This window comes from Pseudopipra pipra, chromosome 3 (assembly GCF_036250125.1).
Source record: "Pseudopipra pipra isolate bDixPip1 chromosome 3, bDixPip1.hap1, whole genome shotgun sequence".
NCBI lineage: Eukaryota > Metazoa > Chordata > Aves > Passeriformes > Pipridae > Pseudopipra > Pseudopipra pipra.
The window spans coordinates 60610195-60624532 of record NC_087551.1 but is presented as its reverse complement, the minus strand read 5'-3'; the positions used below and the strand labels follow the sequence as shown (position 1 = coordinate 60624532).

The 14338-nt window shown below is 35.6% G+C and overlaps 1 protein-coding gene across 22 annotated transcripts in view; it reads right to left on the bottom strand.

Moving 5' to 3' along the window:
• The window catches only part of EPB41L2 (erythrocyte membrane protein band 4.1 like 2), a 115798-nt gene that overhangs the window by 62753 nt on the left and 38707 nt on the right, over positions 1-14338 (bottom strand). For 17 of the 22 annotated variants that reach the window (XR_010429245.1, XM_064649494.1, XM_064649472.1 and 14 more), the window contains exons 3-5: positions 7343-7472; positions 5871-6337; positions 4030-4242 (exon numbers count right to left, since the gene is read on the bottom strand). Coding sequence is in view for 21 of the 22 variants with exons in the window: in XM_064649494.1 (XP_064505564.1) it covers positions 4030-4242; positions 5871-6337; positions 7343-7352 (690 nt within the window). In the remaining variant the exon portion in view is untranslated. The remainder of the gene's footprint in view (positions 1-4029; positions 4243-5870; positions 6338-7342; positions 7473-14338) is intronic. The other 5 variants (XM_064649478.1, XM_064649474.1, XM_064649479.1 and 2 more) reach the window with 1 other exon arrangement.

The following is a 14338-nucleotide window of genomic DNA, read 5'->3' as shown; positions in this document are numbered from 1 at the left end:
GTCTTTCTGTGCAGAGCTGCTTTCCAGACAGTCAGCCCAGCCTGTGCTGCTACTTGGTCGTATTCCTCCTCAGGTACAGGGTCTTGCATTCCTCTTGGTGGAAATTCATGAGAATCCTACATGCCCATTTCTCCAGCTCATCCAGGTCCCTGTGATATATCACAGCCACTCTTCCCAGATTTATCATCACCTACAAACTTGCTGAGGACACACTTTGTGCCATCATCCAGATCGTTAACTGCCTTGGTATCAATGCCTTTAGTACTGTTAATGCCTCCAGCTACACTTCCAGCTGCTGATCACAACTTAAGCCAGTTTCTGGCAAACCCTTCTGTACACTTACTTAGCCCATACATGTCTAGAACACCTATGCCTAGAACAACCATGGGGAAAATGTCAAGTCTTGCTAAAGCTGAAATTATATTCACAGATCGCCCCACAACCACAGAACCAGTCACCACATTGTAGAAAGTATGATTTCCACTTTGTAAATCCATCCTGACTACTTCCAAACATCTTTTTGTCCTGAAAAAGTTAAAAAAGGTTTTGTACCATAGTCTTCCCAAGGACTGAAGCAGCCTTCTGACACTACATATTTTGGCACAGTAGTACAACATAAAAAAAACTCTACGTGTATTTGAGAACATGAATTCATCTATAAAATTGCAGTCAGCACTGCTCATATCCTACAAATGATTTAAATGAACATACGAACAAATTGTTTCTATACCACATTGTTCTCTTCCTTAATTAATTTTTTCTTCTGTTCTTACAACAAACTCTTGTTGCAAGTAATAAGAAAATATTTCTTATCAAACAACTTAACTGAATCATGACAGACTTAAAATATTGCAGAATAGAATTTTTCATTATAAATGCAAAATGGTATCTTAGCTCTGTGGTAAGCCATAATTTCATTTAAGTCTCATTTTAGGATGGGGAAAAGCCCAGGAAGATAAACCTCATATAGCCTTTAATTAATATACAGAGATACCATGCAGATATAAACATAATTTATGCAGGGGGGGGAAAACCAAACAAAACCAACAATTACTCCAGGGTTACTACTGTATCTATGTCAATTTTTGGTTTATATATAATTTATATATATATATTTCTCCATACATATTGATACTAATACATAAATAAAAACTTTTCAAGAACCTCTCATGACAAAATTCCTGCAATTTTAGACCATAAGTACGTAACTCCCTACACAATGTGTTGCAGAGAGCAATTATTCTGTAGTATATTTTTCATGTTCTACTGGAGCCACAGCATAAAAAATAAGCAAGCCTAACTAACATTAATGAAGGCTTCACTATTGCTTTTATAGTCAACTTAATTTATGGTGCAGTGTTCTGTATTTGACACGATCCAGGAAGATCCATGTAGGATTAAAATACTGTATTTTAAGAAACATACACTGAAATTGTTCAGTTTTAACATCAAGAATAGAAATTTATAAATGGAAGCCTCAGAAAGCCTGTATTAGTATCAACTATAGAACAGAAACTTTAAAAATTCCATCAAACTGCAGCAAAACATTCCCAAGGAGTATTTTACATTGATAAACAACAAATAAGAGTTTTTTTGCTGACAGGAAGAGTTTTATTAGAGAACAGGTTTAAAAAGCAAGCTGTACTAATGCATGAAATAAGATTTAAGTTATTATGAAACTTCTAAAAGGCTTAAAAAACAGGCATCTTTTTTAGTCTTGTCTATTAGTTTTGCAAGATCCGGAGGAACAGTTCAGTAGTACCCATCCAGTACTATATCACAGAACAAAAGGAATTGTACACAGGAAGCAATTAAAATACTAAGGGAGTCTAAAGAAATCCACAATCAAACAGCATTGGGACTGACTGATAGACACTGGAAAAAATGAAACAGCACAAGAGCAGACAAAAAGCTTCAATCAGAAGCCTGCACCACCAAGTGGCTTGTGTTGTGTTTACTACATCAAAAACTGAATAATTTACATTAGACAAAAATCAGAATATTTTCAAGAAATCAGCTCAGTCTAGGAAATGCCATAACATTGGCACTGTTTTGTCCTTAGATCAATATGGAAGATATATCTAGATGACTAGTTTTCGAAAAGGCAGAGATTTTTAACTTTTCTTTCTAACTCAGATATTCAGCTTAGGCACCATAGCAGATCAGTTACTTTCACCATGCAAAATATAACAACTACGTTCAGGAGTGTGGTCCAGAACAACTGCTTTCCCTCCATTTCAAACAAGCAGATATTCCAGTGTAAAACACAGGAGGGAAATGTAAAGGAGGAATTGACCCGAGTAAGGAAATTATCACCTCTTACAAAAAAATATTAATTCTGTACATAACTACCAACATACTGTGGTTCTAACACTCACTTTAAAGTCTACTTGCTGTGAGTGTTGCATCAAGTACCATTTTGCAGAACATGCTGAATCATCATCACATCTTTAGCTTACTGAACCCATAAATGGAAATTATGATATTCTAAACTAGCAGCTTATCTGGCCATGGAAACTTCTCATCACCTTAGAGCCATCTCGTATGACTACCAATGAGACATTTCACAAAGAGAATGACTGACTGGAAGCAACACATGAACCATCAGAAAACCAAACAGACTTCACCAGCTATTTAATTCACTGGATTCCTCATTTCCCCAAAGTTTAAAAATAATTGGACCTAAGAACAGCTTAGAGCTCTGACCTGCAAAAATAACTGCTGAAAAGCAGATAGTCTTTTATGATTAAGATGCAGCTGTGTAAGGGAACCAAGACTCATTATTAGTATCGGCCTTTGGTGCTACTAGCTAGAAGAACTTCTGAAAATATCACCTATACAATCCTTGAGACTCAAGGCTGAAGCCTTCAGGCACTATGAACACAGTTTTCAAGCGTTTGCAAAGGTTAATGGAATTACAAAACAGAGCTATGCAAATTTTACTGTTTCTTACAACTGACTGGCTGAAAGTTTGGTTTCCAAATACCAACTGTCTTATAAGGAGCACTGTCTTCTTTCCAAAGGGACATCATATCCCAGTATTAAATGAATGAGTTTATTTCTAGGGTATCCATCAGTCTAGCATAAAATAGGGAATTTGTTAAAACAATTCCAGATCTTTCAGAAAGTGTGCCTGAAGACGTCCTGCAGTTTACCACAGTTAGTGTTGCATCTCCTACTGGCAAAAGTGATTACAACTGAACTTCATAATAGAAAACAATCTGACACCTTTGTACTGAAGTGACTGACACCTCTTGAGAACAGTACTAGCCTGAAGTAATCTTACTACCTACTCACAGAAAAATTCTCAGAATTCAAACCAAGGCTTATTTCACTAAGATAAGATTGAAATGCAACTTGTTTCCTACTTTCCTTTAGTTACACATTTTGCAATTTCGTCTTGGTCTAAAATATTAAAAAGCTACCATTTGACTTAGAACTTGGACACATATATTCAAAGGGTATGAAGGCCATAAAAGTCAAGTAGCTCTTTTCCATACAGCTCAAAATCCCTATTTCTATTAGTGATTTTAAGTCAGATTTAATAGACATATATATAAAATATCTAACCCAGTGATTTACAGCTGTAAACAAGCAATCCACGCAACTATGAAAATTCAGAACTAGAACATAGCTTTAAAAATGAATACGTTTTATACCTGTAGCAGAATTTCTCTTTGAAGAGAACTTCTTTTAAACTTCAGATCTCCAGCTGAGATAACTTTAAAAAAATTAATGCATTAACTCAAAAAAAACTTCATTAGTACATGAGACCCTACATCTCCAGGAAAATTTTAATGTCTCACAAAAAAAATCTAGTTTGAGCTATCAAGTGATCAGCATTGAAAGGATTTGTTCGTGTACCTCAGAGGGCATTTTTAAGAATAAACTGATATAGTCTTAACGATGGAGCTTTAAACTGAAATGTTAACTGACCTCTAGTGATAGCATTAAACACTTACTACAGAAAACCAAATTTTCCTTTTCTCTGCAGAAAAAAGCTCTTTATATAGAGACTTGATGCCTTACCTCTAGGTCACAGTTGTATTCTGTGCCATCCAGAAGCATCACTTTACACTGCACAGTTTTGATTTTCTTGGGAGATTTCTGGGGAATGTCATCTGTTTTAATTTCAGCTGTCTGCACTTCTTTTGTTTCCCTTTTTTCCTTTTCTTCTTCGTTTTCTTCCTTTTTCTCTGCAACTTTCTCTACTTCCATTTCTTTACCATCTTCTTTGACAAGCTATATAAAACACAATTAAACAATGACTGCAAGTCAGGAAGGTGGATGTTTTTAACTTGTACATTTCTTTTGTAAGCTACTAAGAAATAAGACATTATTTTTTCATTAAAGTTATGCACATACTAGAAGCACAACAACCAGCACAAGTATTAAGGTCTTCCTTGGGGACCAGATATTCTAGCTCTCAAACCACAGAAGGTGCCTTTTTTCCTTTTCTTGAAATTAGATAATTTTTCTATGTTTTATTGCCTTTTTTTTCCTAAGAGAAAGAACTCAAGAAGCTCCAGGAATTATAATTAACTAAAACCTAGCATTCATTAAAGACAAGTGATACAGAATCACAGAGTGGTTGAGGTTGGTAGGGACCTCATGATCATCTAGTCCATTGTGGTTAGCCACTTTGGAGACCAAGTATTGGGCCAGATGGACCCTCACTCTGATGGAATACTGTTGTTCTCCAACTCTTGTTTTATTACGTTTCTCTGAGGGAAATGGCTCATGCATTTCTAAAAATGAGTACAACAAGAAAAAAAACCTCCCCAAGGAAATAACAGGTACTTCACACCTCAAAATGTTTGCACTCATTCAGTTTGGGAGCACATCCTGCATCAGGCTAAGGGTCTGATCTCTGAGTAGAGATGTGGGGGTTTGCCATCCCTCTGGAAATCCAGCTAAACTGGACAAACATAGTTTGTCAAAAACTGTACTTCACTTGTTTTTGGGTTGAGTGTTTGTTGGGTTTTTCTGGTGGTTCTTTTTGTTTGTTTGGGGTTTTTTTGTTGCTTGTTTCAAATTTCTTCAGATGATTCATAGGTCTCACCCTCATAAGAAGGAACATGCTTCCTCCCTACACAGAGATAGAGCCAACGCCTAGGCTGTGGCATTGGTGGTGGTAATCACGAGACATGATTACCCATTCAATCCTTTCTGCTAGTACTGGGAAGAAATGTCAGAAATTTGCTCAGCATGTACTGCTAGAGAAAGGAAGAAGCAAGAAGAAGGGACCTACAATGATCATTTAGTCCAACTGCCTAGGGCCCCTCTAGGGGCACGTAGAGACGTTTACCCAGGACCATATCTAGTTGAGGTTTTATTTTCTTCCCAGGAGAAGACTCCACAACATCCACGACCTAGTTCAATGTTTGACCCATCGCTTTATTACTCCTGGGAGGCCTATCCTCTGCACCATCATCACCTGGGCTACATCCTTTCCTTACCAAGTAAAGGTCCCATCACCATCACAGTAAAAAGAATTTGTTTGAGATTTGAGATGTAATGTCATGGTTTTTATTTGGGTCCATTGTTTTTCGTTATCTAACTGCATACAACATTGGTAAGATTCCCCTTGATCCTTCTCTTCCCCAGGCTGACTAGTACCAACTGTTCAGCCCCTCCTCATATAAAACATTCTCTATGTACCTTATCTTTGGCAACCTAGAATATGAAGTTTGAATGTTAAGAACTGACATACAACTTCACAAGAATCAATACTGAAGCCTAGCTACTGGAGTAGCTATAATTTTTTCCCCCAGTATGATACTAACAAAGCCTTGCATGAATTACATAAGTCATGAATTGGGTTTCATTAAAATTACTCTAAAGTATCTATGAGATTTCCCCACATGTACCTGTGGTGTTTCAGCACTGCTGACAGACTGTTTTTCCTTGTCATCTGCTTTAGCATTATGGTGATTTTCAGCTGCTTCTTCCAAGCTCTTTCTTGGCTGAGCCACCCCCTCTGGTGTCTGGCTTTCGCTTTCTTCAATTACTTGTTCTTCCCCTGTGGCCTTTTTCTTGGGCTCTGCCAAGGTGTATGATTTTTGTTTCTTAAGCCAGGGGGGAAGGAAACGAGAAATACCCTTGCTTTCAGGTGAAGCTTTTTGCTTCTTCTGGCTACTTGGACTACTTTGGCTAGTTGGTTCTGGGAGAGAAGAATCTTGAGCTTCTTCAGAGGATGCTTCCTTGGACTTTTGATTTTCTGGAGTCTCTGATGCTTCTTCAGGCTTGTCCTTGGCTTTGTCTGGTCCCAGCTGCTCAGAATCTTTCTTTACTTCAGTCTCTGAGCCAACTTCAGTTGTCATTGTCACAACCGACACTAAAAAAAGCAACAACAAAAACAGTTTTGTTACACAGCATCACTACTTTTACTGACTAATTATTTGCAGTATTTTGGAAACTCTTGTAGATTATTAAACTTATTAGGCTTAAAGAAATACTTCTTTTCAAATTCTCAGTTCACAAGTAAAACCAGTCCACTAAAACTTAGTGCTCTGCAGGTACAGACTTGTAAAAGACCAAGCTAGACAGATACATCTACAAATAGTTTCCTTCTCCTTGATAAAAATTTAAGTGTGCTCACTGAAATGCATTTGTCCTTTATGTAACTTCAGTTCTCTTTCTACTTGGTGCCTCGGCTGACCCAGAAACTGAAAATTTCAAAGAGTATCCACCTTCTCCAGTAAAACTAGCAGATACAACCCCTTACTATTCAGGGATGCTTACCAATTTGAAAGAAATTATTGGAAGAAAATGAAAGAGCAAGATTACCAAAGAACAGGACAAAAGGATGGTGAGCACTAGACTGAATATAAAAAAAATTGAAAGTTATAAGTCAGTGATACTATTGAAGTTAATAATAATGCTGGCAAGCATACTTTTTTACATTAACATTGCGTTCTTAATCAGGAGTTCATATCAAGCAACAAAAAATCATACATAATGCTTATACTCTGATCACTTTTAACTACTCTTCCTTCAGTGAAATTAAAGACAGATCATAATACTGTAACAACAGGATATGCAATAATAATAATTAATCTTAACATTAGTAATATGTATTGAAAAAACATTAACTAAAATGAACAAATTTTGTTATCTGCACGGCACTGGATTTTGCTGCATTGCTTTGAAAATGTAATATAACTATTTTTTATCCAATGTATTGAAGTGAGTCAACAAAAATAAGCATGTGAGGGTCCAACACAAGTTTAAAATAGTTAGATTCCATTAGATGTTACTGGCATTTTTTTTTACACCCTTCTGAAAACAATTTTAAACTGATGGTCTGTTTGTCTGGCCTGAAGTTTAGCAGGTTACTTACAACATAACATTTTTATCTTTACAACACTGGACCCTCTTCATTACAACTGATGATGATCACTGCATGCTTGTAGAGTCAAGAGGCTATTAGTTCAGGACTCCTGCTAAACTCAACAGCTGTTGCCTCACCCCTGCCCAAAAAAGAGTCAAGTAGGTTATCTAGTTCAGGCTGGATGCAATTAACTCGCTCAACACTTTTAACTGCACTTGAAGTCAACTGGGAACTAGTTTAGGTCATAAGGCAGCAGCAATACTTTGCCTCCAGCTTTCCAAATCACATTCACAGGCAGTCAGAAATAGTTAAACTAAGCTATTCCCAAGGAGGGGGGAAAAAATTAAGGAAGTTAATAGATGCCAAAATATACAAGAGAAGCCATTCTGACAAAAGAGATGAACAATACTAAGCCAAAGGAAAAAATCTTGACAGTTACCTTATAAAGAAGCTTAGACACAGGAGCCTTGAACTATTACAAATTCATATTAAGTAATTTGTTCAGCACTTAGCATTTCACCATCTAAAACCAAAACATTCCCCTATGGGGAAATGTAAATGAAAAGTGAGTATCTTTACTAGTACACTAGAGACTTCTAAATATATTTCAAGCTTAAGTATTACAGTTATGTAATTTCTATCACTTTTAATAAAATACTTGAAGTTTTATTAATATTAATGAAGCTCGTTGTGATAGAGTAGTAAACATCATATAAGTATTATTTATCTCAGAGGTAACAGGCCTCTGAAAGGCAGCTTTCCATTTGATGGTTGAGATTCAAGAATTTGCTGTTTAAAGCCATGTACTAGTATGTTACTTTTAAAGTTACTACTAGTCAAATTACATTTTGCTATCACCTTGGAATTTTACACAGAAATGCTGTTGTTCTTTCCTAATGGTAGGTTATCTATCTTAATATTATAATGTAAAATTTTGTTATCAAACCAAAAAATAAATATATATAGAAAATCAAAATCAACTTTTCCTGAGAGAAAAATCAAAATTTCTGCTGATTAGTGAATAACAATCCAGGTTGCTTAATAAATTCAGGTTTCATTATTAACAGAGATGGTGGTGATTTTTTTCTCATATAGCTCTAAAATAGAACTAATTCCTTCTCATAAAGTAGCTAAAACAATTCCAGAAAAATTGATAAGCAAATCTTCAAAGAAGTACAGGAAAACCACTATACTTCCTGCATGCTTTTTTACTTTTCAAAATATGAAGAAATGCATAAAATAAATGTACAAACTAATAAAAATTCATTATCTACCACTCTCAAAATTAAGATCACATTTTGGTTATATGGTCAAAAGAAGACATCTCCAGAAAATTCCTTTGAACTGAGCAAAGTAAACACATTGCTATGATATTGTTCTAACAATAAAAGAAACTGAGGACATCAAGTTTACACATCTTAACTGATTAAATTTAGACAGGAAAGCAGTGGGTGGTACAAACTTGCTCAGTGTGAAATAAAGGCTCTGCATCTCAATGTGTCCAGGTTTTCATAAAGTTATAGTTAAAAGGAGAACTTGGGTTTATACTGCAGAAACAAGGGAACCTTGTTACAGCCCATGTGCTGTCTGAATAGGTCTGTCCATGTCCACTTAAAGCCTTCATTCGATGCCCACAGCAGAAGGCAGTTTCTTTCAGGAGCTCAGTTTCATATAAACTCATTTCCAAGGAGAAAAAAATTAGGAATAGAGAGGAAATACCTACAAAACAAAACACACCTGTTTCCTAAGCCTATATATTTCTTTATACTCCCAGTAGTCTGAATGAACTGTGAAGAAGTAGATGAATTTACTGAATAAGGGCACTGACCAAGAGTACAAGGCATAGTTTTCCCAAAATGCCTACCTTCTCTACTACATAACCTTTTTTCTAGAGTTGCATTTTAGCATGGATTAGTCACCCTTCGAGGAACAGAAAATTGTGGCTACCTACCCTCCCCATACTCCCTATCTCAATGCTCTGTCTGATCCTCCAGTGTTGTACTTCACCGAAAAACAGAGATAGGAGAGACAAAACACTGGAGTTCTGCCATCAGTCTACTACTGCAGTTTGTAAAGCCTCTGATGTTACTTTCACTGTAGTCAAGCAGATCACGTAATCACCGTTTTCCGGAACGGGCTTTTTCCTGATCCCCTCCTGCACTGATAGCAAAGATCTCACAAGATCCCACCCAGCCAATAATGCGCCAGAAAGAAAATGGAAATAAGAAGCAGACAGCATTTGTCTCAGATTGAGAAGAAATAAATCAAATTAGATTGAGAATTCAGAGTTCTAAATTTCAATCGTGTTCTCTTCCTCTCCTGTCTCCAAGTAAACTCTCATTTGCTCTTACTACATAGTATTAAGCACAATATATATTTTTGCCCCTATAATTTTCTTAAGCTCTATAACAGCTGCAGCAGGATAGGGTTCTCCTCATCTCACCTTTTTTGTATTGCAAGGTAACTTAAATCCATATTTCACTTTCCATTGAGAAAAGAGAATAAGAATATTGCAGCAAGAGTAGACAACAGAGAAGGAATCTTAAGGGAGATGCTCAAATAGAAGTATTACCAATATCTGAACAGAGAGGGAAAAATCTTGATAGATTTTGCAATTGACATTAAACCCATGCACATTAAAACAAGTGATAACACCTGTATCTTTTGTAATCCTCCAGAAGACTTGGCTCATGCAGATTGAATGTCTACCCAAACTGCAAGGACCAAGGTGGGGGTGGGATGGCAAAAAGTACTAGAAACAATGTGGCAATTGCTGAAGAGAAAATGACTTTGTTAAAACAGGTCACACTTTATCAGGGAGCAGATAATCTGCCCTAATCTTAACTCTACAACTTCCCCAAGCAAGGGTGCTGATCAGGAAGCAACTAAGGACAACAGATATTCTCTCTCCTCTCCATTCATCCCTTCCTCTCCATTTTTTATTCCACTGAGAAGATACTAATGCTGGCCAGAGTTGAGGCCTGAAGGCTGAACAGAATGCTAAATTCTCTCCTTACCACTCTCTCCTCTCAAATATACAGATTGGTCAGTTGGTTGATACCTTTCTTCCAGTTCCTAGCAGCAATTCTTGAAATGCAGTTTTCTGACCAGAAGGATTCCTAACACTATAGGTAAGATATAAAAAGAAGACATACCAAGTATAATATGAAAGAAAAAAAAAAGGCGAGAGAAAGGGAAAGAAAAAAAAAAATAATAGTTCCAAGATCACAGACAACGTTGAGCTAAAACCAACTGCCATGAAATGAAGCTTTCTGTGATGATCCAAGTTTTAATTCACTGCTTCTATTATGGCATTTCTTATTTATCAGCGTAGATGAACAAACCAAATCCTTTTTCCATACGTTTCTGGATCTCATTTTACTTATTTTCTGAGTACATAAAAGTAGAAAAAAGTAGAAAGAGGTAGTCGTAAACTTTTCTTTTTTCAGTTTGCCACTGAAATTTATAGCAAACTCAAGAAATAAAAACTGCTTTCATAGTTATACCTCCACTAGTCTACTAGGATTCACAGATAAACCATCATGTCATAGAAGAAAAAAAAAAAAGAAATTATCAACCTACTTCTTCTGAAATAAAGTATAGCTCAGTGCACCTAAAAGCCATGTAATTTCCTGGAGCACCATATTTATTTTTAAAATCGTTACCTTCATAAATATTCCAAATACTCCGAAGCACAGCAGAAGACTGCTCCGCATTTCGCAGTTTGTTAGGACACATCATTTATATCAACAATATGCTTGCTGCTTTCAACACATAAGATTTGTTGATGTAAAAACCATAAAAAAGTAAAATCCTGGCTGGAATAGTCATTCAAATTTTAGAGCATAAAAGAGTCTAGTTTAACCAGTAGGTAATACCTGAGGAAACCAGGTACTATACCTAGAAGATATTTTCAAAAGCATAAATTATTTTCTGATGAGTACAATAATTTATATTTCAAATCAGGCTGAATGTACTAACTAAATAACTTTATTTTAGATTTTTTAAATTTTAAAACTTGTATTTTATCACCAGTATATAAACAAGAAAACTCATGGCATCCCATAGTTCTGTGTAGCACTGTTTTGCTGAAGGTACCAATATAACCAGCACACATTCTATTAGCAGAAAAAGCAAAAGGTTAATCTAATTTCTCCATTTAGTTATTGTTTAGATGGATTACTACAATTGCAAAGACATGGAGTGTTGGGAACACAAAGGAATAAATTAACAACTCAAGAAAGCAGTTTTCAGTTTTGAGATCCTTAAGAAAGCAAAAACATCCCTGAAATCAGCTTAGTTATATCAACCTGACATTTACATCACATGGTTCCCAATTAAATATTGTTCTCTGGTCAAATATCAATCCAAGAGAGCCCCAGTTCTCCCATGGGAACTTGCATCCTTATCTGTATTTATAAAGACACAGAACCATATATACATACAAATATACTTTGAAAATTGAATTTAATAATTTGGATTACATTCATTTTTAAGCACATTCCTAAAAAAAAAAAATAGATGAGACTAAAGTCAAAGATCAACACTTTAGCAAACTAGTTAACACGATAAAAAAATTTTACAACAGAAAACCCACAGGAAACGGGTATGTCTTACATGCACAAAATCTAATCACCTATTTTTGAATGATTATTCAAAGATGATCTCTAGCAATTAAACTCAATTCTAGGTATTTACACACCAAATGTGACACTGTTTCAGTTTGCTCCTTCCCTGATGACCACTGTGCATAAAAAAAAAATCAAGGTTAACTGTAGAAACTAAAGAGACAGACGGTAGAGTCGGCTTTTTTATGAATCTCTGCAGTAGCCACAGGGCAGAAGGCTGTCAAAGCCCATTGGTTTCCCAGGCTGCAACGAGACCACTGGAGCTGGGGCCTGAACTCATCTTATGCTGTTATGGCTCCACTTCGTAGGCTTAGAAGGTAACATTTTGATAAACAAGAACAATCCTATATGCCACATATAGCAAAAAACCCCTCAAATTCCTTCTTTTAAAGCTTTACAGTTCACGGAGAAGCCTTAAGCAATAATCCAGGTACCTAGACAACTAAACCTGTGTTATGATTCAGACTTCTGCCTTTGTAATAATATCTCCTACTAAAAATAATTTTTCCCAAATGTAAGCCAACTAAAAGAATCACCCTTTCTCCTCATGATTCTGCTTCCTAAACTGGAAGCTCATTCACAAAGAGGTAACCAGGTGACATTGCCAGTCTGTATATTGGTCAGCAGATGGTGCCATAATAGTTCTAAAAATCAGTAGCATGTTTCAAAAGGTCAAACTTTAAACAGCAACAATATTCCAATTTCAAATGTAATTCCCGAATTATGACAAGTAATGGAATGCTTTCATAGATGTGTTAACATAATGAGTATTAACATATTTTAATAAATATAACTTCAGAGCCAGACAGTGAATTACAAGTCCATGACAATACAAATTAGTTACACTAGTAACTAATTAATACAGCAACATGTGTTTCTAAATATATACACATATTCACATGATATCTAAGCTGATCTCCAAGAGCAGAAATGGCACAAAATTGTGTCTTCCCAAAAGATCCTATACCTATCAAATCTAGTTTCCAGGGAATTACAGGCATATCACAGTGGCTAGCAGCCTCAGAGTTAATAGCAACTATACTCATAAGCATCCTTTTATGTAGATAGTGAGATCACTATTCAAAGTAACACGTATTTCATTAGCCTTCATGCCATCATACATTCATGCCATCACACACCTAATTATTTGCAAACATGTAATGTTTCTCTCCCAGATACATTCTTGTCTTTATATGAATATTGAAATATCATTAAGTACCTAGAACTAATTTTGTACTGCAAGAAAATTGTAGATGTCACCACAGAATACACAGAACTTACCAGAAAAACACTGACAACTTCCTATATAGGATGATGAGAACTTAAAAGGTAGTTCTGAAACAACAATGTAAGACAGGTAATTCTGAAAATTGCTATGAAGACAAAAAAAAAAAAAAATCAAGGCTTTAGATAGCAGATGAAATGTGACAGAGAAAGCTACTTCTGTCTAAAATTGCAAAGTGAGTATTTGCAATTTTGATAGAATATTTTCACAATAAAACTATTATGCTGACAAATTTCTGTAAAGCAACCCTAGGGAAGTCACCTAAACTTTGTAAACTCAAATCAGCATCCAGGAGCATTACTATTTCTCAGTATTCTTATTCCCATTAACGCAGCACAACACATATCTGTTACTCATCACTCAAGCACCTCATCATTTCATAAAACACCTGCTGCAGGCTGTCTCCATTTTGCCTAGTGAATAACTTGGTTATTGCAATCCAGACACAACTTCAAAGGTTTAGTTTTAATGGATAAGTCAGTTGAAGGGATACTTCTGATCTTTCCAGAAATATAATATTATGCAACATGAAAATAAGTGAGAATTCTTGAAACATTATTTTGTTAAAATTTCTCTCCTGACACTAGGTAGCAATGTAAAAATGTATAATAAAACATAGAAAATGTTAGAAAGTGCTGTTTCCCAGATTAAATAAAATGCATTGAAAACTGCATCATCTGTGTAACAGACCCACAGAACATACAAAGCTCAACCCCAAAGCTTTCAACAAAATCAGAACATAAATACCTTTTAAGTGTTACAGAGCCAAGCTGTGATGTCCCTATTGGAATCTGAGATTACATTTAAGCAAATATACATGCTGCAGCTCTTAGTGCTACCTATACTATATCCAAACATAACAGAAATCTATTCCTTCTGTATTTTCAATCTACAAATACACTGTTATATCAAGGCAAAAAAATAAGTCTCAAAGAGCAACTTCATTTAAATCAAGAAATCTGTCTTTGCCAGAGTACATATGCAAATATACAATCTGTTTACGAAGCTAGCTTTGTGCTGTTCTCCAGCACTGAAAGAAATGTTGTAAGCTGATGAGAATCCAACAGTCATTTTGAAAAGCTGTACTGAACA